This window comes from Adelges cooleyi, unplaced genomic scaffold (assembly GCF_023614345.1).
Source record: "Adelges cooleyi isolate 19-005CV unplaced genomic scaffold, UGA_ACOO_1.1 ACOO_flye_CR_arks_rails_tigmint_CR_PRNA_574, whole genome shotgun sequence".
NCBI classification, from domain to species: domain Eukaryota; kingdom Metazoa; phylum Arthropoda; class Insecta; order Hemiptera; family Adelgidae; genus Adelges; species Adelges cooleyi.
In genome coordinates this window covers 7,198,034-7,222,594 of record NW_026096268.1, presented here as the reverse complement: position 1 = coordinate 7,222,594, position 24,561 = coordinate 7,198,034, and the positions used below count along the sequence as shown (strand labels likewise).

The window sequence follows — 24,561 nt, the reverse complement described above, 5'->3', positions numbered from 1 at the left end:
TTAAAAGTTAATTTTTAGTATTAGGGTGTATACGATTAGGGTCGATCGTCTGTCTACAAAAATATGTATTGTCATAGTAGAAGTTACCCATACATTGTAGTTAACAATATAATGAAAATAACTTCATTACCTGTTGACTGTTGATTGGAGTACTTATTTAGAGTAGGCATTTACATATTATACAAGTACACATTGATCTACCCGGTCAAAATAGTATTTTGTAGACTAGATATTTTCATCACGATAATAATTAAAAATTTGACCGTCACCACAGCGGGGGGTGCGATGGTTTATTGCTATATTTAATGACCGCTGATAAGAGTGGTTTGATCACGGAAATACAACAGCACGCACGCACTAATGTTGTTTTAACACAACCATCGACGACACTGGTACGCACAAAAATTATTGCCTATACAATACTCCTTAAAAACAGACCGCATGCAATACCCATAAAGAATCAACGAGATCTTTTAACTTCTACGAGGAGCCGAGCCGGTTACAATGATGTGCTTTGTTTTTCTGTTTTCGTGTCTGGACCAAATCTGGGCACTTTCTGTTTATATAAATTGAAAAACATTTTTTGACCGTTTCAAATAAGTACATTTATTTTAAAATAATTTTTTTTTCACGCGAATTATTTTTTTTTTTAATTACTTATTTACCGTAACAATAATTATTAAAAATTCCCTTCAATAACACAGTATAATACTATTTTCCAATAATTATTACTTAGATGTATACAGTTAAAAGTTTACACTATACAGCGCATGCATACTGCAGTAGAACTGTTGTAAAAACTCTCAATAACGGAAATACCGAATGTCTTTGAGATAAAGAAACAAAATACAAGTACCCGTACAAAATTATATCAATGATTAGGTATATTATATTATTATATTGCCGTCGAGTGTCCCGTAATCGGATCAGATAAAACAAAACACAACAAAATTCATTAGACGACGGTCGAGTATGCATAAGACGTGTATGGAAGTAACATGTGTGCGCGGTTAATAAGACTCGGCAATAATTATTAAAAAAACGTCATGAACAAATCCTTTGGCATTACCTACATTATTCCGCTACGGTACATAATATATAATAATAATAACGATTATTATTTGTAAATCATAACAAACGCTGTGGTAATATGTATGTATTATTTATAAATTATAGTAATGTAATGTAACACAACTATTAACCGCACGTATAGAGTAGACTGAAGTGGGGGAGTAGTAATAAGAAATCAAAAGTTAAAAAACGCGCGTGTTGGCCGAACATATGCGCTAACCGGCAGCAGCTAGTTTGTGTCTGGTGGTCGGCGCACGACGTTCCAAGTGCCATCATAATGCGGTATTAACTAGTTACCTGGTCAATTAATTAAACCGATTAATACCGATGGTGATCAGCAAGGCGGCCGAGGAGGATCGTATTTCGTTGCAAACCGAAAATAAATTAAACGCCGTAATCATAATATTATATTATCCAAGTTACTATGATTAAAGACAGACTAAAAGAATTTCAAGCGGTAAGTTTTGTATGCTGTTGATATTATAATATGAAAACTTGATGTCGGGTCAGAGTTCGGTCGATGGCAAACGAATAAAGCTTAATGTGCAATGTGGGAGGTGTTCCAAACTTAACCGTGTGCTGTCTTGTGTAGTTTTCTGTTGAAATTTGAAATTCGTCAATTATTTTATTTAAAATAATAACAATAATAATTGTAAAATATATTTCCCACGTTTGTTGGAATTTTTGTACCACGATTGGCCTTTTGTGAACTTGTGCGCTTTAAGTTTATAACGATAAATAATTATTTACTGCAATGGTCAGTAAAGAACTTCTAGAAGATGACTAATTCCTACAATATGTACTATGGCATTTTCTTAGTGTGAATGCTATTTGTCCACCGTTGGATTAATGCATTATCTCTGTAATTATAATTTCTTATGTCATATATTAATCGAAATGCGGATTATAGTATTATAATGACAATTATTATTATTAGTTTTTGTAATTAAAGTGTCTTCGGTGGACGGCTTCTTATTCAAGCCTAACATGTTAATATAATCAAAATTAGCATATATACTCATTATACCTGTAATTGTATAAATTGTATATATTATACCAATTAAAAACAAAAAAACACATTTTTTTAAAAATAGTATTCTTGTTGTAAATTACGCGTTAATAATCATTGTGTTTTCGTAGAATCGAGACATAAAAAGTTTTATATTTTGTCGCACTAGTGGATAGTTTTCAAATTCTGTGTACATTTTACAATTTTTATCTCAAAGAAAACTTAGACACTGGATTTTGTCGTGCTTATATTATCTACGGTCTAAAAAAAGGAATTCCAATCTAAACGTATATATTTTAATGTATATATCTTTTTATCTTAACGTAAATATTTGTATAATATTTTTATTTGTTTTAATTTCGAAAAATTGTCTGAAGCTATTTGAATCTTGCAAAAAAGACGTTAAACCAGAAGTGATAATATTTTGAATTTATCGATTTGTCAGTATAAGTGGTCAGATGACATTTCATTGATTTACTACAATAGATTACTACATAATCAATGTATGTGTATAGTTCAAAAATGCGACCTTGGGTCAGCGATGTAATTTGATTAATTCAAACGTTTAATATCATGTCATCATAATAATGGCCATTATTATACATATTATTATTCTGGATCCAGTTGTGGTGTGTAAAATACACGTGATTAAAATAGTTTTATAATTTTGACAGCTGATACTGTCTTACTGACTGTGATTGTTTTCGGCGAACACGATTTTAGTTATTATTATGCGTATCGATCATGACGTGTAAAGTACTCAATATTAACTCATTAGTGAAAGATATATATATAAAGGTACTCAAGACGTACTTTATTTACATCACACGATTAACGAAAACACGTTCGAATCATAATAGTTTACCTGTAATTATGTACCTATCTTTGTGCTAACTTTGAACGATTAACGACATTTAGTAGGTATAGGTGCAAGTAAATATGTACAATATTGTCGTGTTGACATTTTTATTTTCATTTTTCGTTTGTTCGAGTGTTTATGTAAAAACGTGCCGTCTATTTGTGTTTAATGTAGTTTTTTTTTTTGGAAATAAATTAGTCGTTTATTTTATTGAAAAGACGTGACCGTAGTAAAATAATTTGCGCGTAGGAGTCAACTGAATTTGTTTATTTCCTCATTATAATATTATTTTGCATTGTTGCTTCGCTTCGAGGATGGTTTTGCGAGGAAAATATTTAAATTGGAAAATGTCTGTAGGTACTATGACATAGTTTATTTCGCCGTACTTTACTCATCCACATTACATGGCTTAGAGCACCTACCTATTGTTTTTAATGTTGCAACAACTGTACCGGTCTATCCGTCGTAAATGGCGCCAATTAATTTTTTCCAAAAACACAATAGGCATTCAAGGCCTGTACACTGAGGTGAACCGTTTTGTTGTGGTTGATGTCAATGTTTAGTGGTGCGCAACCGTTGACAATCAACATGTTTATCATTGTTTGTTTACTTCAAACATAGTTAAATTACTATAATATTACATAATATATATGTATATTAATATTGTTTATGTATGCGAACGAATTATCATATTATATTAGTAAATTTCGAAAGAATCAAAAAAACGTATATAAAAAATATTTCACAGCAATTGAATAATTCATTTTTTTTTTAATATTAATTTACTATAATAAACGCTAAAAAAAAAATAGACATCCTGTCTGCTGCGCAGAAGGACAGTAGTGTAGCTCTATACTATATTTCATTGAATGTAAAATTCGTAAATTATACCATATAAACATACATATTATATTTATACAAAGGTAACAATGGCAATGAAAACCCAAGGAAACCGTTGTATTTTGTCGATAGAACAAATTGTCCCGTTACAGCTGTTGTTTTGACTTTATTATTTGGCATAATGATGTTTTTTAAACGCTTATTAGTCATTTTTTTAGTGTAGATTGGAGAAGTTATAAATTTTACCATGATGTGGTTTTTTTTTGTCTGGGCCTATATAATAGCTTTAATCGATTGGCCGATTTCTTCCGGTATCGTTTAATACAATATAACTGAATTTATACAACATAAAAATGTTAAAATTAAAAGTTGTTAACAAAAATATTATTAGTATAAATTTTACTATAAATACTTAGGAAACGAGGCTTAAAATCAAAATGCGGGGGGGTGGGTTGCCATTATTAGCAATCCGATTTAATGTTGATGTATACCATTTCTCAATACTCACAATTAAAAATTCAGAAAAAGGTATTATGTGAAGTGTTTGCTTCGAGCATAATAAGCAAATAGTTACAATATATATATATGTATAGATTTCGACACCAATGTCTTCGCAGTCAGCGAGTGGGATTTCCGGGGAGTGAATTTGATGCAAGTTGTGATATTGCAAAGGGTTTGAGTGAGTGTAATTTGATTACAGAATTATTTATTGAAATAAAAATTCAAATAAAAAATGATTTAAATACTTCCGTTTAAAATGCTGATAGTTGGAAAATTAAATAATTATTTATCTAGTTGAAAAATGTAATTTTCGCATATATATATTATACCTAATAATTAAATGGATAGTATGTAATTATTAAAAAAAAATATATATATATATATATATTTAAATAACGATTAATATATTATCAAATAGTTAGAAATAACTCAAATCAAATTTTGAATTATAATTATTTTAATACAAATTGTCCTGGTTTGCTTGCAGTTGAACGTAAAAAACCGACGTTTTTTGGACGTTAATAACAAAAAAAACTATTATTATGCGTCGTGTTGTAATAGTGAAATGGTAAAAAAAATCTAATAGAAAAAGTTATTTTCCTGCGGCAGATCTTTTTCTTTTTTTATGATATTGACGTCATTATTAGTTATTGGTGCCATTGTTCGGATTTGTATGGTTTAAGGTGTTTGAAAACAATAACTGAAAATCAAAAAAAAAAAAAATATTGTTATGTACCTACTAGTAATAACCAATACATGCATATTTTATCAAACGTCATTGTTTTGATGATATTGATGAAGTCCACCGCACTGGAGTCAAAATAGCATGACGTATGTCGAACACAGTTCGTTATGGATGAGACAACATAATATTTGGAATTCAATGAATTTTTTTGTATTCGTTTCTAATTATTTTTTATTGACCTACGTGTTGTGTAAACTGAGCTTCATCAGTATTCCTCTTGGCGTTTTATTCGAAATCTCAAATTGGGTCGGTCATTTGGCAATTTGGCTCCTTTCCCAAAATCCAACAGCTCGAGCAAATTCACCAGTAAAACTATAGGGTTCTTATTGTGTAAAAATTACGAGCACTATCTTAATCATTTTACTCTACATTACTAAAATACTCGCTAATATCAACCGTCTAAAATAACTAAAAACAAAACTCAATCGCCATTTGAACAACACACTACTTACATCAATATTATAATAATTATTTAAATTTTAATTGTTTTAATAGCAAGTAATCGCTATGGAATTAAACGGAATAGCACGCTAATCAATTCAACCTTCACGTTTTTCAATTAAAAGATAATTGTTAGGTAGTATGTTGACTCGGAAAATTATTTTTTAGCTGATTGTTGTTAATTTGTCTTTAATACGTAAAAGAGATACTTGACTAATTGTGATTATTACAATTTATAAAACTGATCATCGTTGCTTAAATACATTTCTAATCGGTTATCTTTCAAAAGTATAAAAAAGAGAAAGTCTTTGTTTCATATTAAATTGCGCATGTTTCGTGAATTATACACTTTATTAATTGTCATATACTCTTATAGTTGATGTATATAATATAATATAATATAGTCGGTTCATTAAGTTAACTTCAAATGTTTTTTTTAATTAAATATTAGAAAAAGAAATATTAGCTTTTTTTATCGCATCCATCCATTTGTGTCATTGTCAACAATTGTTGATTGAAAATTAGATTTTTTATTGCTTGAAGCAGTTGTTTAACCAACATATTCGAACGACAACATAACAAACATAATTGTCGTTTATTAGGTTTTTGAATGATTTTATTTCTGCTGAATTCAGAACTGTTCTCAGAATATTTTATGAAAGAAAACACGTTTTTCTGATTTAAATTAACTCATTAATTAAGTCGCAAAAAAAAATTGTATTACATTTACTTACGAATAATTTTTTTTCCGCTTAACTGATGTGAGGCAATTACAAATGCGCATAATATTAATCTTATGATCATAATATTTACAATTAAGTTGTCTACAATTATTTAAAAAATACTGTTACTTTATAAGCTTTATAAGTACCGAGTGCTAAATCAAACTTTGATTTCTACATATATATTTCTTTGATACTTAAATAGTGTAAAATATAAGTCAAATCAACACTTCTAATATGATGTCAATAATCTCAGGAAATTCCATTATAAATCGTTTTTTCTTGGTGGTTTAATCGTGTCACATTAATCGTTTATCATTGAATAGTTATCTGAAATACTAAGGAAAGCATAATTATTTACAACTTTTGTGTTTGGTATAATATGACGTGTCAATTATATCATATTATGTCATGAGTCATGACAAATGTTATACCTTGAGGCTTGATTATCAGCAACCAAAATATAGTATGAAAAATTATATTTTAACGTCTAGAAGGTTAGAGGGAATATTCCGGAAAGTAGGGTTTACTCTAGTCTCAAAATGAAAAAAATATAGAAAATTGATTAAACAAATATTTATTTCTAAAAAAAAACAAATTTTTGGAAAATAAAAAAAAAATCCGAAATTGTCCGTTATTATCGAATTTTTTGTTGTTTTAATTGCCTAACAGTGCATACCAAAAATGATTAAATTTTAAATTATAGAAATCACTAAAATGTATAATTAATATTTTATTGACACTCGTTTTCATACCTAGTATCTTTTTGACTGGACTTTCCATAATTTTTCTAGAAAATTACGGATTTTTCTATCTACACCATCTTTAAAGAAAATATGCCAGTATTTTTAATAAAATATTAATATCTATTATTTCAACAAATTAAAAATAATATTTATCCGTCTATGTATAATAAATAATATTGTATCCATTTAGAGCACACGCATTGAATTGAATTTTATTATCATCGTCATTATTTTTTTTTGTCAGTTCAATGATTGTATTAAAATAGTAAAATGAGTCATATAATATGCATTAGATAATCAAGCTAGTCAACGTTATTTTATTTAAATCAAGACTGTATTTTTAAATATTTATAACATGAGTTAAAAATCTAAGCCTCTAAAAGTCTACTTGCTAAGTAGATATAGCATTTGGGTTTTATAATAAATCAAGACTAAAAACACAATTGTAGGTTATGGTAGTCTGCTTTGTTAAGAAGTTCTAGACCCCCCTTCTTATCCTTATTTGTTTTGTTATTAATATAAACTGTTTTTTCAGGAATTCAAATAAATTAAGGGTCTTAAATTTGTCGAAGGATACTACAAAAAATCGTTTTATTATTATTGTGATTTTTTTTTTAAATCGTTTAGAGTGCTGTCGATCATCTCTTCAAATTTGATTACCCCTTTGACCATGAGTTTGTGACTGTTGAATAGCAAATTTGTAGTGTCTGTTAACGCTGATTGAAAATGTCTAGTTTCTTTTACTTAAATGTGACTGATATTTTGTTATAGTGTTTTACACAGCTGTGTGTGTAAAACACACAAATGTAGGCTACCAAGACATTCGAATATTTATAGTTGTATAACAATAATCATTATGTCCAAATTCAAAATGTCTTAATACAATTTAAACGACATGTGGACTTAGTGAAATACTTGACATATTTCACTGGAAAAACCAAACATATTGTTATAAAATGTTGTTTTACATTATACGCAATTACACAATTACATTTTTACTACTGTATTTGTGGATACAGTTTTAATTGACGGCGTATTAGTATTAAAATCTTAACACTTAACGCCTCACGTCGAACTTAGATTATTTTATTTTTCAGATAGTCGAAGATGTGTTCCCAAGCAATATAAACAGAATGGACTCAAGGTGTCATATCACAGGAGTGGATAATGTCGCTTTGGACATCCAAGATTCGGAGTACGGTTACATGGAACATTTTTTTAAACAGGTTAACTATTACATCTATTTTAACTTGTTTATAATATTTCTGACCTAAAGTTTGGAGGTTTAGATAAAAAAGATTCTTTACAATTTTTTATTTAAAAATTTACATTTTTTACATTTAGCTTATGAATTCTTTTGTGCATCTTTGAATCTTACAAAAACGTTAATTAGTCAAAACGTAAAAAAAGTTATGTGGTGCAAATAAGTTTTTTGTACCAAATTGATAAAGTATGTTTTCGAAAAACTAACTGTACCGAATTATTGAAGGTGGTTTTAGAGGTGAAACATCCTCTTAAAAATTATATTACATAAAATTTATATATTGCTATCAGCTTATCATTTAACGACAACCCAGTAGAGGTGAGTTAAGAGTTTAAATAATAAAGAAAACTCATTTTAGCAAAAAATGAGTCTCAAACAATACAGAAAAAAAATTAATAAAATTAAAATTCTTAAAAATTTTTCCTTTTCCTCATTTAGTTTTGACTTACTAATAATTTTTTTAGCCGATTATGGATAGCATGTATTATACATTTTTTTAAAAATTAAACTTGGATAACACTTTTTTCAGATCGAACAATGCCGTTCAAAGATAAGACAAATCAAAGAGCACGTAGTATTAATGAGGGTGTTACATAGGAAACTATTGCTTTTGACGAGACAAGATGAAAGTAAAACAATTCGTTTTCGTCCGTATAGCTTGCGTATAGCAAGTGATTATTAAATGTGTACATTTTTTTTGTTTGCGTAGGTTTGAAACGGGAAATTGACTCAAAAACGGAAAACGTGAAAAAAATGGGCAAACAAGTCAGCATCACGTTAAAAGGTAAAAAGTAGTTATTTGTTATAATGTTGTGTAACATAATATATCTTTGTCATAATATGGGCAACGATTGACATTTAATTCCTGGCGAAGAACAACAGAATAATGATTATAATATTATTTTTTCCGTTTACACACAGCAGCTGTTGACATTCGTTATTTTTAATTGGTGATAATTGGTTAAGCTGAATGTATGCAATATGGCGCGCGATTGGCCAATAACTATTATGTATATACTCATATTATGTTATGCTAACGGTTTAGTAGAGAAAACTATACAGCTCTAGTCTGGTTTAGACTGTTCTTTGATAGGTTTACCCTAACAGGCTTAGGCTGGCCAATGTTTTAGACACGAGGGCTCTTTTGATTTTTGTTTATTGTTCAATTCCCCAATTTGTTATTGTGCTAAATGCACTAATAGTCAATAGATTGTGTTTTAAATTAAGTATTAGAAGTGCATTTTTTAGTGAAAATAGATAATTGTTTTGTACCGAAAATTTCGTATTTCTAATGGATTTTTTGTGCGTTCGAAGTAAATATTTCAAATATCACAAACGTAATAACCTACAACGTGAAGCTGGAAAGATTTTATTAAAAAAAAAGATTTTATCCAATCACATGGATTTGTTTATTACCAACCGAAAATACACATATTATAAATATCTATACATTGAAATAAAATAAAATTACTAATTAAAAACCAAACATTTGTTTTAATAGTTTTTATGTGTATTATTATAAATCTCTAAAACGGTAAATGTTAATATTGACTTTATTTTACTTATTTTTTCATTTAACTCGTTGTTTTGATAAAATGTCCTGTAATCTCCCTCGGTTCTCATTACGCTTTTAGTTATAATAGTTCCTATAACCTGTGACCTCCCTTACTCTGCTGTTTTAGCATTTATTGATAGTGTTTTTGTCTAAAGTTTTAGAAACATTCGAATTGTAAGTGAAAATAGTCGTGTTGATTTTTCACTTGGAAATTATACATGTGTATGTTAATGAAAATCACAATAATAGGCAATGTAGGAATATACTTTCCGGATGACACTGCAGAATCGGCACAATAATGGGTTTTAATGTGAGTATTATACACTCGCCGTGTAACCGACACGTGAGCGAGGTAATATATTATTATTAATAATAATAATAAAAAATCGTAAATGGCAATCTGTAGGTTGTCCAGAACGAATTCTAAACCAACATCAAGGCCCAATGCCGACAGCATTGATCTTAGGAAGTGTCACACATGTACAACGAATCTAAAATTATATTCTTTTAACGCCAAGGCAATACATAAAAAAAAAGAACTTGACGTGACGTATCGGCTACTTCGTAATATTTTTCAAAACCGTTCCATCCGGTATAGTGTCTATATGGATAGGGGTATCCCCTCTTCCGGTTTTCAGGATACGTGTAGAACGCTTAAATTATATAGGATCATTTTTGTGCATCGGTAGTGTAACGTGGGAGTGGGGGACATAGGATAGGGTCGAGAAGAAATTTTGTAAGCAAATGGGACAAACGTGTAAATGGGATTTTTTTAAATAAAAAATATTAGATCATTTTTTATTTTTATCGAAATGTTTAGTTATAAATTATAATCACAACCATGATATTAGATGTAAAATTAGATATTACTTAAACCGTTTTCTAAACTACATATTTCTTAAATTAATTTAACTTCAACTGCTATGTAATGGTTATTAGCCTAGTATTAATTTGACAATGTATAGTTAAGTTTTACATAAAACGATATTATACACCTATGTTATGATTACAACTGTGAAATTTAACGCTTCACATACGTTTATGCAAATTTTTCTTTGCTACGTGAGTAAAAATAAAACTTCTAATTTGACATAGACAAAACATGTTATCTAAATTCTGATAACATTATACTAATCACAATATTACACGCTGGCAATTTGTCAAGTAGGTTGTGAAGTCATAATTTCAAAACAAATTTGGATGATATTTTATATGTTAATGTCTAATGAGGATGCAGTGTAATGAAAACATGTATATATACTACTGTATTATATGTTATTATAGATTATCAGAACACCTAACATCGTTATGTGACATTTTTTTGCCATTGATAATTAGGTAATAACTTAATAAAAGTGGATATTTAATAGAGTGTGTATACATAGTTTTAAATAAGTTATTGCGTTCTGTTATTTAAAGATGAAATGTGTACATTTTTCGTGATATTTAAGAGAAAAGGGTGTATTTTATTACATTTTCGGCCCAATAAAGTAAATTTTAGATACGGATATTTGTGATGTTTATTAGACTTGCTACATGAAGAAATCAGTCCAGCGGTTTAGGATACATAGTGGGTCAACAACGCATAGAAAAAATACAAAAAAACAAAACATTGTAAAATCACCCCTTCTCAGCTTCGCATCAAAGTTAAAATTTAGCGCATTTTTTTTGCACATTTTAGGTAATATTTAGCTCATAAGTGTACGCATATTTCCGGTCGTTTTTAGTGCGTTAACTTGCGGATTGCGATTTTATAACGTTTCGATTTCTGTACAGTATATCCAGCTGTATGATAATTCATTAATAATATTATATTATTTTCGCTATCGTCGCCAATCGCCGTGACCGATACCGAGCCGGACCGTCGTGGTGTTTGAATGCTTGAACGTGTAGTGTACAGTTCTACCTCTTCCTATATTATAATCTATAGCTATATGATGGATTACAAAAGCATTGCGGCGAATCCAGTGGAAATTTGCGCGAGAAAGCCAAAAAATGACAACTATATATATATACACTGGCATTGGTGCTTGGCCAGCCGTTAAAAACAACCGTTTCCGTTTGTCTTAGAGCTGGAGAAACAGATCCACCAGGAAGAAGATGAGTCGTCAACCGGCAGCGAACCAGCTAGCGCCGCACTTAGGATCCGAAAAACTCAACAAGCCACGACGGTGCACATGTTGGTCGAAGCCTTAGCCGAGTTCAACGCCGAGCAGATCGACTACAAAGAAAAATGCGAAGAACGCATGCAAAAGGTCGTGTCCATAGGTAAAAGGAATTTTTTTTTTTTTTATCGACCTTGATCTTTGTATTGTTTGTTGTTGGGTATGCTTTTTTTGACCACCAACGCTTTTGCAATAATTCTGTCGACACGGAAAAATATTATTGTTTCAGTAAAAGCCGAAATATCCAGCGAACAGTTTGACGAACTCGTCAGTCAGGGCAATTACTCGGCAGTGTTCAACGGCAACGTGAGTCTTATTATGTTACCTGTAGTTGATATTTACTAATAATTATTATTGCTGATACTTAATTGTTTTGACTAGGTGTTTACAGGGGTGATAAACTTAACGTAGGACGCTTAATAGTAAATTTTTAGTATTTTTATTGTAAATATTGGTTTAATTACATTATACATTTTTCGATTGACCGGTTAAAATGTTCAGTAGATTATTCTCAACGGAGAAGTATAAAAATAAATCATTTAAATCGTGTAATACTTGTTATACATGTATAATAATTATTCAAGTAAAAGTTATTCGAATAATTTAAAAAATAGATATTTAAATAATCTTTTATTAGAATTATATTTTTATTCAAATGCATTTTGCAAAGTCATTCAAAAAAAATTTAGTTTGAATAAGAATTTGCACAACTCTGGATATAATGACATTTTAGACGCAGTTTTAAATTTGATAGAACACTGTAATTGTTATATTTGTTGGATTTTATTATTGTTATAGATCATTGCCGACACGTTAGAGGCCAGGAAGACCTTGCAAGAAGTCCAGGACAGGCACTTGGAACTGTTAAAACTAGAGAAAAGCATCCAAGAGCTCAGAGACATGTTTGTTGAAATGGCGCTGTTAGTTGAAAAGCAAGTATGACATTTTTTTAATTATATAAAATTATGTTGTCGATTTTCATTATTTTATTAGGCATTTGTTTTTTTATTAACGTGACCGATGTGTCAACTTCATGGATGACTTCCATTGTATATTTAACGAGTTGCTCATTGACCTCTAAGGCTGAGCAACTAATACAATAAGATTTATAATACTAACGTAAGGTTTTTTTTTACTGATAGGTAGAGTAGGTAATTCAATAATTACCTATTGAAGTAATTTTTAAAAAATGCGGTTTAATAACAAAACAATTAAGCTAACTACTAAGTCTTACGATAACCTTTGTGTAGTACTAATTGTTTTAAATGTTATCAACAATTATATAATCTAAGTCCTCGAGAGTATTGCAAACAACTAATAAGTAGAACGGTTAGGATATGTTACGTTAGGTTATGTTAAGTTTTTACTCTTGATCTTACGGCCGTAATTATTTTTTAAAACGGTTTAATTTTAATTTTTCTAATAGAGATTCAAAACTGAAAATGTAACCGCAGACTGTTAAAATTTAACTTGTAAAACGCGTTTTAATTGGTTAAAAAAATGATTTTGTTTTGTTTTAACTGTTTTAGGGCGATATCATAAATAGCATCGAACAACATGTTTTGAGAGCTGGAGATGCTGCTGAAACGGCGAAAATCGAGACTAGAAAAGCCGTTATTTACCAAAGCAAAACTAGAATGGTACTTACTACGATTAAATATTTTCTTCATTCATTGTCTAATGTATTCAAATGGTTAACGCGCTTCTTCCTATCGGGATCGGTCAGCCAAAACATCTTTATCTACTCTCTATTCGTCCCCACTTGTCATCACCAACCTTCCACATCTTTATCTTTATCTTGCACAACTAATCCTAAATGTTTACATTTCACTACTTTATTCGCCATATTCTGCTATCCAAACAAAACAGGTTCTCTACCGCCTTTTAACACCTCTAACCGTTACTAAAATTGCTTTGTACCCTGAATTGGACCCGTTTGTTTTTAAACCGCCTTCCTCCGTTGTTCTAGTATAACACTTGTCTTACTTAATCTGAATCGCACACAAATAATATACACCAAGAAATTGAAAAGTTACTGAAAATACACAAGAACAAAAATTAAATCGCCAAAATATACAATAATTATTTCATATTTATAAATTCGGTAACGTTTTTTAAATCTCTTTAATAGAATATAAAGGATTGTATTATAAAATGGACGATTAAGGGGATTGAAAGCGGACAAGTTTTAAGGAGTTTTATATAGGCAATATTTCAGAAAATTATTTACAGATTAATTGTTTACAGCTTGTATAAGCTTTAACTTGTAAAATTTATTCACTGAGTAAACGCAATTTTTGTGGTATTTAAGACCAAGAAGCTAGAAAAAATTTCGACTACTTAGGGTGGTTCGATTTCAATTATGTAAAGCGATTCGAGTTTACTTTACCATGTAATGTAGGAAACCGATTTTCATTAGAAAAAAATTAGTTTCTTGTAATTTGTATTTGTACATTTTTACTTATAAAAAAAACATTTTTTTTTATTATTATGTCTACCAAGAACCTACTCTGGCGTCATATTTACACACATGCCTACTAACACTTACCCTTGGGCTCTGCGGCGGCTTTTGTTTTTATGTTTTCTACTTACATAACAAGGGTTGAATTATTTTGTTACAGAATAAGATCATTGTCATGGGCATATGTATCAGCGTGATGCTGTGTATGATAGTGTGGATGTATTTGAATTTTTTCGCAGACGAAAATGCGTCGGAAAATTAACGTTTTTTATGCCTACGCGACAAAAATATTTTTGAGACCTTAAATTTTGAAACTTCTGTGATACGTGTGTGTGTGTAACTATTATTACATCGACTTAATTATTACTTAATATATGTTTATTTATATATATATATAGCAAGAAGAATAGGTATAATAATAGCTGAATGTACAAATATTTATGATACGTTTTAATGAATAAAATATTATATAGTAACGGAATGTCAATAATTTACAAAGTGCAAGCTTCCTAAAGAGTTATTTTTTTTACTAAGTGTTATTTCGTTCATGCACGGTAGCCTATTTTACTTTTTTACTATTTTGACATTTATCTAATTTTATGTTTATAATTACTTGTAATAAATGAAAATATATTTTTAAATTTATTTTAGTTTCACCATGGCATTATAATTATTTATAGACTGGGATTTCTATTCCAGTGTTATGTGTAATACGTTGACTTTCTTCTGCTATGTTGTTGGCATACAATTGACAATTTGAAGTATTTCAAGACTAATTCGATTGTCTTTAATCGGACTACCGGGTATCGAAGAACACCACTTGTTCGGTTATTCTGTATCCGATTTTTTGGGCCAATTTGAGAGCCACGACGTTATCTTCGTCTACGATCTCGTGTGGCGAAATGCCTCTCTCACCCATTTCTTTGGTAATGGCTTTGGCAATTAGAATGCCATACCCATTGTTCCTGCACTTGGGCAGTACCATCACTGTGGTCACGCCACCGTAACTTCCACACATTCCCCACGCCAGCAAGTCGTTGTCCTGCCGGTCGAAAACACCCAAACCGAAGTTCAAGTTAATCGTGTCCCAAACGTCGTATTTCGAGTACACGTCGCTGAGGATCCAATGTGAATAAATGAAATCCACGTGGTCTTTGTTGAGCGGACCGATGATAACGTCTTCGTGAACTCTGTAAGAAAAACAATATCAAAATATGCAATACAACAGTCGGGCTGTCCTAGGCCTACGCACACACGAGGCAGAGTGAGTCCGCAGTAGTATTTAAGTAATCGTTTCGACATTCAAATATGCTACTCGTATGCAAAATTATTTACAATCAAGTTCAAGGTACTTACTTTAGTTCTAAATCGGCTGCTTCGTTTGCTGGCATCCAGTGTATTATACACGGTGCGTATGAATACTCGTTTGAACATTTCAATCGAATTGTCGATTCCACGATGCCGGTTATCCTTTCCAAGACGGCTTGAAAGTAAGGTTTAGTTTGCCAATTGATGACTTTAGTGTTGCGCAATACCGTTTGTAGTTGTTGCTCGTTTCCGGGGCTCGTGTACGGAACAAAAATAGTTGGATGCTTGCCTCCCTAGAAGTAAATTTTAATGTAATTTATCTTTTTCGGCATTTGGAATTGACTACTTAATTTGGATTTGTACAATGACACTCACGGGTTGGTGGTAGATTCCGAGAAATGTACCATTATCGATGTCGTGGGGGACATAATACAGTTTGTAAGTGGAAGCAGCATTTTTGTTATTCCATTTAAACCCCGTTTTGATAAAATAGTAGACCTGTAAAAAAAAACAATAACACAGTCTAGTATTTTATTCCAATTCATTCTTTAAGACGACATCTGCACTTCTGGACAGACAACGAATATTGTAAAACATAATTGACCTAATTTAAAGTACAACCTAATTAATTAGCGTATTTGAACTGTTTTTAAATTATCCTTTGAGTTATTTTATAATTTAAATAAGTTTTTACTATATTATGCGTTAAAATCTTGTTTCTTTATGCCCGTATTTTATTTATTTATACTGATAAACCAATAAATACAGAATAATAAATGTATGTTGTAATCTCGATTTAATCATTATTTCACAAATTAAGCAAAATTTTCCTTTAGGTCCCGTATTGCCCCGCGTTTCCCTACCTAATCACCTTATCAAAAAATCCACATTCTCGAGTCCATAGTTTGTTTTTGGTTAATCGGTGTTTATCTACGGATGAAATGTTATAAATTAAATTTAGGTACACAATTAAGTGTGCTATTTAATATATTATGTAAAAATCGGGTTATGCGATTTCAGCAAGTGTTTTTTCCCTATTATTAGCGATTCATTTGTTTTGAGTTTCCATACTATTATTGACTGTTGCTCTTATTATCTATTTAACCTTAATGTGAACTAGGCATAGGGCGTGAGCGTATTGTAGGGGCACATTGTATTGGGAAAAAATTTAATAAAACATAAAAAAAATATAAGTTTGTATACTAAAACCAATGGAAAATTACTTTAGAAAAATTCTTATTTTCCCAATAACTATTTTTTTAAATAAAAGCAAAATTGTATTTGCTTATATTCTTCTAATGTAAGTAAGTTATTTTACTTTTGTCATTAAAAGTATTTTAAAGAAAGTTTATTCTTATAAGACTATTGAATTAGCAAAAAAAAAAACGAAGTAAATTTGGTTTTAAAGTAAGTAGGTATATCTGACAAAGTCTGATTTCACCATAGATTTTGGCATTAAAATTAATTATTTAAAAACAATATTTTTATTATATTTTAAAAACAATTTCCAAAACCCTACCGATTCTTTTATATTATGAAGTATATTATAAAATGTATTATATTTCTATTTTAGTCTTAAATTAATAGAAAATTTTAATGGGTTTAGATTAATTTTTTTTATAGCTTCTGGAAAAGTACAGTTTTTGGATTATATATTTAATATTTAAATTCCATCGAGTATGACTTTATTGATATTTGTTAGTAAAATAAATCAATTTTCAAGTTGACGGGGTTATAAAAAAATTGTAGAATTAAAAATTTTAACAATTGAACAAAAAGTATCATACGTACATTAATACTGTTAGGCCAATCCCTTTTCAGGACTTGGTCGCAAAAATAGTCCATTTTGTCTTGGGGCATTTCTTCCAAATAATCGAGCTCCATAGTGTTTTATATGTTAACAAAATTAAATTAAACAATGGTTACTATAGCATACGGTTAAAGGTAATAGAAAGAATAAAGGGAATAATTAGTGATATTTACGCATGATACAATAAAGTGTAGTACCTGTTGATTAGAACAAACAATGAATCTTCATCACTTGGCCGGTTATCTAATAAAAATAAGTAGAATGTTTTATCAATAACTATAAAACTATAAATTATAACAAAATTGTACAATAAAGTAATAAAATGATATTCTATAATCGAATTAAAATCGTATTAAGTATTATAATAATTTATATCACAATGGTTTATTTCAAAAATTGTAATAAAAGATATTTGTAGTTAAACAAATATTTAGACAATTTTTATGTTTTACAAAATAATATAGTTTAGGTCGACATTTATTTTAGAATTCGTAAGTAAATATTTATTTAAAAATATATATAAAATAACAAATTGTTTGAAGCAGGTACAAATGTAAAATTATAAATAATACATTATTTGAAATAATAATATAGTTAGAATACTAACTTATTATCCTAAAATTATATATTTTTTTTAAATAACAAATACTTAGGTTTTTAAAGTTGTTGGTAGTAAAGTACTTTACACATTTTTATAAAATAAATTAAGATAAGAACATAACATACCTACTCAAATTGTTGTGTTTATATAATAAACCTTCTAATATACCTAAAAGTGTCTACTTTAATTATATTTCTAAGGAATCTGTGCACAACTTAATACTTATAATAGTAAAAAAAATTGCACAGTGCACTGAAAGTAGTATAAATTTTTTTACCAAAAACTTTTATATGGATTATTTTATTTTATGGATCATATTTCGTCAAAAATTATATTTACCCCTTCCTACCTTAACGAAAATCTCTTGGAACTGGAAAATAGCTTAACAGTGTGATAATAATTATAAACATGGTAGTTATGGATTGTAGTATACATTTATGAGGTAATTTAAAAATAATTGCACTCTACAATTAGGTAAGGAATCGTATGTTATCGTATTAATAAATTATTTTAATTCCAAATAGGGAATGTATTGTATGCAGAAAAATAAAATACTTAAATAATCTTACCATCACACTTTTCAGCATCGAAGCTACTACAGAGAGTGCATTAAATATAACTAAAAATCCAAAAGAAAGAAAAAAATGCCAACGGCACGTAGTGTTCCCAAGCGGTCACCCATCCAAGTACTAACTACGCCCGACGTTGCTTAACTTCAGTGATCGGACGAGAACTGGTGTATTCAACGTGGTATGGTCGTTGGCGACGGAACGAGGTAAAATTTACTATAATTAAGACTTAAGACGAGGGCAAGTAAATAATATTCTCTCCTCATCTCTGAACATTTTTACTATACATAGACTTGATATCGAAGTAAACAGTAACATCAAGATTTTCATATACAATGCCCTCAGAAAAGTTTTTTTTTCCAATTTCGTGATTAGTTTTTATTTAATAATCTAGATACACTGAAACTCAAGAAAAAAAAAAAACTTTGTTCATGTTACCGCCTTTCAAACTGTAATAAACGATAATATATTTTTAAACATATTTTTAGTTACACCGTGGCATTATGATTATCGATAGACTGGGATTTTCATTCCAAAGTGTTATGTGTTGTACGTTGCTTTTCTTCTGCAATTTTGCTGGCATACAATTGACAATTTAAAGTATTTCAAGACTAATCCGATTGTCACTACTAATCGGGCTACCGGGGTTCGAAGAACACCACTCGTTCGGATTTTCTGTAACCGATTTTTCGGGCCATTTTGAGAGACGCGACGTTGTCTTCGTCTATGATCCCGTGTGGCGAAATGCCTCTCTCGCCCATTTCTTTGGTAACGGCTTTGGCAATTAGAACGCCATACCCATTGTTCCTGCACTTGGGCAGCACCATCACTGTGGTCACGCCACCGTAACTTCCGCACATTCCCCACGCCAGCAAGTCGTTGTTCTGCCGGTCGAATACGCCCAAACTGAAGTTCAAGTTAATCGTGTCCAAAACGTCGTGTTTCGAGTACCTGATGCTCTCGGACCAACGTGAATAAATGAAATCCCCGTGGTCTTTGTTGAGCGGACCAATAACAACGTCTTCGGGAACTCTGCGAGAAAAACAATATCAAAATATGCAATACCATACGACATAATTTTCCTTAACAAAAATAGCCAAAAAAAAAAAAATTATAATATGTCCAAGTACCAAATGTTCAATACATTTGTAAATTAAGAAAAAATGATATGACAATTCGTATAGTGTATTATATTTTTATTAGGCACACAAATTAAAAGGCGGTTTTTAGAACTCTCATTTATACTGCTTAAATTTAATAATATATAATATATATTCTTTGTTATATGATGTCTTTAAGAATACTATTTTCTAAGTAAAACTAATAAAACGTAGAATCGTCATATCTAATATAATTAAAATATGTTTTTTATGACACTATACACTCGTATTATTTTTTAAATGTACATTAACACTGAAAAAAATTTAAATTTGTAATGAAAATGTCATTATTTTTCAACTAGGTATATTGATCGATGTTAGTAGACAAATATGGACTAATAGATATGTTTACATGTATAATAATTTATTAATCAAATATTTTGTAAATTTGTTTGTATTTGAACATTTTTATTTGGTATTTTTTAGGAACAATATTTATTTTTACTTTTTCACTGAATACCGTAAGACGAAATAATTTACAATTTAGTCTTTCTTTATGTCAGAAGAACAATAATTTTTTTTTGTGAGGCATATTTACTTGCGTTGCATCTTAATCCAGATGAGAGATCTACTAAAATGTATTTTTTATTGGCACAGAAATAAAAAAATAATTTTTGAAATTGTTAATACAATCATTATTATAGAACAGCCTTTGTAATTATGCTAAATTAATGATTATGGATAGTTTAAATTTCAAGACCAAATTCCATTTTAGAAAAATCGAGAAAATAAGTACAATTCAAGTATTATGTAATCGTTTAGACAAGTAGCATTATTACTAAGTTTAATGTACTTACTTCAGTTCTAAATTGGCTGCTTCTTGTGCTGGCATCCATAGTATTAAAGACATGCATAAAGACACGTGTGAGAATTTTAATCGAATTGTCGATTCCACGATGCCGGCCATCCTTTCCAAGACGGCTGTAAAGTAAGCTTTAGTTTGCCAATTGATAACTTCAGTGTTGCGCAATACCGTTTGTAGTTGTTGCTCGTTTCCGGGGCTCGTGTACGGAACAAAAATAGTTGGATGCTTGCCTCCCTAGAAGTAAATTTTAATGTAATTTATCTTTTTCAGCATTTGGAATTGGCTACTTAATTCGGATTTATACAATGACACTCACAGGTTGGTGGTAGATTCCGAGAAATGTACCATTATCGATGTCGTGGGGGACATAATACAGTTTGTAGGTGGGAGCAGCATTTTTGTTATTCCATTTAAACCCGTTTTGATAAAATAGTATACCTGTAAAAAAAAAAACCATAACACGATCTAGTATTTTTTTCCCAATCCATTCTTCGGGTCCACATCTGCAGTTTTTTTTATATTTTACTGAAATTAAAAAAATATGTGTATGTAAGGAAACTTTATTGTAGAGAGTATTTTTTTTAGGATACGAGCGGTAAATTCCTTTTAGCATAGGGGCGGCAAATTGTTAAGGTCCGCCTGTGTAGGTGTCGCTTTAGAATTAGGTTAAGTAAAAGTATTAATGTAATTTTTTGATTATACTTGCATCGTAACTAAACTGATCAGTGAGAGGAATGTGCAGGACCTGATGGTCATTGATTTTCTGGTGGTGTTTTAGTCCTTACTCAGGCATTAGGTCAGAACTAGGGCTACTTATACTTGTAGGTCTATCTACTAACGCCTTCTCAGTTTGTACACAATTTTAAAGTTGTTTTAGACATAGACCGGCCCTCTTCACGCTTCCACCGTGTCAAGATAGGTGGCGCTTTTCGGTTACTGAGTAACTCTGATACGGTACAAAAATTATTGTATATTATATGAATATTATTTGAAACTTAATAATTTCAAATGTTTAATATTTGTTTATAAAGGAATAATTGTTATAAATAATATTAAATAGTCTTCGTTTCGTTTATAAGCATATATATTTAATTACAAATATTATATTGTCAATGCACATTAATATCAATCATATAATTGTAGGTAATTATGTTATTCATACGTGAAAACGTAATAACGCTGCATGTCTTATTAATATTTAATGGAAGGCGATTAACACGACTCCAATCAACAAATTTATCAAAGTTTGATTGTAATTTTATGGCATCATTGGAGATTTAATAACTGAAAATACCAAAATAAGATAATTTATATTAAAGAGTGTTGTGATTAACTTTATCAAACGCTTTTTGAAAGTCAGTATATATAGTGTCTAATTGGACACGTTCATTAAGGGCTGAAAGAATCTTCGTCTGATAAAGTAATTTATTAGTGGAAATCGACATATTGGGACTGAAACCATGTTGGTTTTTACATATGAATGGAAATTAAAATAATACAATTATAATCAGGGTAATTATATTATAAAGACTCAATTACCTCACAATATTTAGAATATATATCAATAGAACTATTTGGAGGAATATACAAACAACCTATAATTATTTTAATATTATTGTAAATAAATTTCAAAAATACTTGGGACACAAAACAACTGGGGACGTTTAATAATTCACAACTTATTTAATATTAATTATAAAAAATTTCTAGCACGGGTATTAGAACGGTTATTCTTGGATACAATAACCGGAGTATAACCTCTTATGTCTTTGATGATTAGATCGTTTTCACCATTTGTTCAACGGGACTCTAATTCATCACGGAGTTTCTTCATGTAATTCCTCTGATAAATAGTGCGATCCGAACTGATACAATAGTAGAAGGTGGTTGCAATGATAACAATTTTTTTAATTTTATTTCAAACACATCAGCTGCTGTGTTAAATACAGCCTCAATTGGACGGAGATTATTATGACCACAAGTACCAAGACGAATAAATATTTTTGTCGGTTTAATACTACTACCACTAATAATTGAATCGATAACAGTACTCACTAGATTAGAGTCATGTGTAATTTGGTCGACTGCGTTATCAGAGTTGGACTCTAGAACGTTATAAAGTTAATTGAATACTTTATGCACTGATATTGCGTTTGCCGACTTCGCCGATTATAAACTCATCAAAATGATGTGATGTATTGTTATTATTCTACTGATTTTTAATTTTATTAACTTCAGCTAATAAACTGTTAATTAATTTTTTTAGCTCTGGAATATCACGTAAACCGTAATTGCATGCTTCGCAAAAGTATTTCAAATGACTATTCTTTAAAGTAAGACATTTGATTTCAGACCCGAACACTTATTATTAGCCATCACATTTAATAGGAATATCAAGTTCAGCAAACATAAGATCGCAATTGTAACAGTTTACACTATTGGAAGCCATAGCTTACAAATAAACACAACAGATCTGAATAGTAGACAGTTAAAGAGATAAGCACGACCTTACCATATGCATGAATGACACAAATAGTATTATAATACTATTCTTAAGTTGATGAAAAAAAACAAATTCAAATTGATTTTTTTTTATACTTACAATAAAATTTCCATTGGAACGTTTAGCTCCCTTAGCCCACCCCCTGAGGACGCTACTAGTGTTATGGCTTCATATGGCTTATTATAACACCATAAAACAATTTTTAATGGGTCTAGATTAATTTTTGTTTGTATAGTTTCTGCAAAAAGTACATACAAGTTTTTGTATTATGAAATTGAATATTTTATACAATATTTTAATTCCATCGATTATAACTTATTGTTATTTGTAAATGTTCAATTTGACGCGATTATTAAAATTGTAGAATTAAAAATTTTAACAATTGAACAAAAAGTATAATACGTACATTAATACTATTAGGCCAATCCTTTTTCAGGACTTTGTCGCAAAAATAGTCCATTTTGTCTTCAGGCATTTCTTCCAAATAATCGAACTCCATGGTGTTTAGTCTGTTAACAAAACTAAAATAAAAAATGTATGCTATAGCGTACGGTGAAAGGTAATAGAATGGTAAAAGTGATCTTTAAACAGTATTAGCACCTTTATCAATAAATCATTGCGGAGTGTGGACCATAGTTAAATTGGTGTGGGTAAAACAGATTTTTTTATGTATTTCTCGAGCTAATATCAGCTTATCACTATAGCTCTAGAAATAACGATGCCACCGTGATCTGATGATATTATACCTAAGTTAATTTATCTACTAAAGTAAACACACCTCCGCTATACATACCATTGAGTTTTATCTACCACAATAATTAGAAACATCATCATCAAATTATCTTATTCTAACGTCAAATAATAGATATCTATGTATGTATACTCATTGCCACCTTTTTTTATATTAACTTGACAGTTAATATAATATCACAGATCTTAATTCAAGAAATTCTAAACAAAAATATTTTTTCAAAACAAATTATTTATAATTTTAATGACAGTAGTTAATGATTTACAATAAAAATTAAAAACATTAACATTTTTTCAAATCGTTTTAGTAAATATTTTAACTAAACATGGACGTATGATTATACTTGAGAAATATATAATTAGACTTCAAAAAAACATAATTATAATAATTGATATAACATTATTATAATATAAAACACAATTAAATATTTAATTTTAATTTCGGCTTTCGCTATAAACAAAAACCACAGGATAATAAACAGCTGTTTCATGTATGTATTATGTAAATACAAAACAAAATAGTTAAGACTTCAAAAATATGCAGCAGCCCAGCACAAATACTTTTTTATTAAATTATCAGAATCTTGCTCAACTTAAATTAAGTACGATCGGTTTTAAATATTAAAATGTATTTTTACATTATATACAATGTATATTATTATACATTATTATTTTC

General features: G+C 29.7%; 2 protein-coding genes and 1 non-coding gene across 4 annotated transcripts; 1 reads left to right on the top strand and 2 right to left on the bottom strand.

Annotated features, from left to right (window-relative positions):
- Positions 1-970: 970 nt before the first annotated feature.
- LOC126843406 (syntaxin-like) lies at positions 971-14,960 on the top strand. 2 transcript variants are annotated; one of them, XM_050580946.1, is made up of 9 exons: positions 971-1,087; positions 8,032-8,160; positions 8,728-8,827; positions 8,908-8,982; positions 11,824-12,021; positions 12,148-12,224; positions 12,717-12,854; positions 13,448-13,558; positions 14,540-14,960. In XM_050580946.1, exons 2-9 carry the CDS (start codon positions 8,068-8,070, stop codon positions 14,639-14,641), a joined length of 894 nt encoding a protein of 297 aa, XP_050436903.1. In that variant the 5' UTR covers positions 971-1,087; positions 8,032-8,067; the 3' UTR covers positions 14,642-14,960. The 2 variants fall into 2 exon arrangements, with proteins under 2 accessions (XP_050436903.1, XP_050436902.1); XM_050580945.1 differs by lacking the exon at positions 971-1,087 and adding an exon at positions 1,292-1,528.
- Positions 14,961-15,002: 42 nt separating this feature from the next.
- On the bottom strand, positions 15,003-23,827 carry LOC126843408 (uncharacterized). The gene is made up of 5 exons (XM_050580949.1): positions 23,736-23,827; positions 23,542-23,656; positions 16,063-16,185; positions 15,736-15,980; positions 15,003-15,569 (listed from the first exon to the last, which is right to left on the bottom strand). The coding sequence occupies exons 2-5, from the start codon at positions 23,632-23,634 to the stop codon at positions 15,176-15,178; spliced, it is 855 nt and encodes a 284-aa protein (XP_050436906.1). The 5' UTR covers positions 23,635-23,656; positions 23,736-23,827; the 3' UTR covers positions 15,003-15,175.
- On the bottom strand, positions 18,744-18,862 carry LOC126843857 (5S ribosomal RNA). The gene has a single exon (XR_007686502.1). It is a non-coding gene; the product is annotated as a 5S ribosomal RNA (ribosomal RNA).
- Positions 23,828-24,561: the final 734 nt, after the last annotated feature.

What these genes read in the sequence shown, in the direction of transcription:
- LOC126843406 (XM_050580945.1), top strand. Translation starts at nt 1,496, where the DNA reads ATGATTAAAGACAGACTAAAAGAATTTCAAGCG. An exon ending in GACTAAAAGAATTTCAAGCG is followed by an intron (nt 1,529 to 8,031) that starts GTAAGTTTTGTA and finishes TTTATTTTTCAG; the next exon opens with ATAGTCGAAGATGTGTTCCC. An exon ending in TGGAACATTTTTTTAAACAG is followed by an intron (nt 8,161 to 8,727) that starts GTTAACTATTAC and finishes CACTTTTTTCAG; the next exon opens with ATCGAACAATGCCGTTCAAA.
- LOC126843408 (XM_050580949.1), bottom strand. Translation starts at nt 23,634, where the DNA reads ATGGAGTTCGATTATTTGGAAGAAATGCCTGAAGACAAAATGGACTAT. An exon ending in TCGGAATCTACCACCAACCC is followed by an intron (nt 15,981 to 16,062) that starts GTGAGTGTCATT and finishes ATTTACTTCTAG; the next exon opens with GGAGGCAAGCATCCAACTAT. An exon ending in GCAGCCGATTTAGAACTAAA is followed by an intron (nt 15,570 to 15,735) that starts GTAAGTACCTTG and finishes TTTTTCTTACAG; the next exon opens with AGTTCACGAAGACGTTATCA.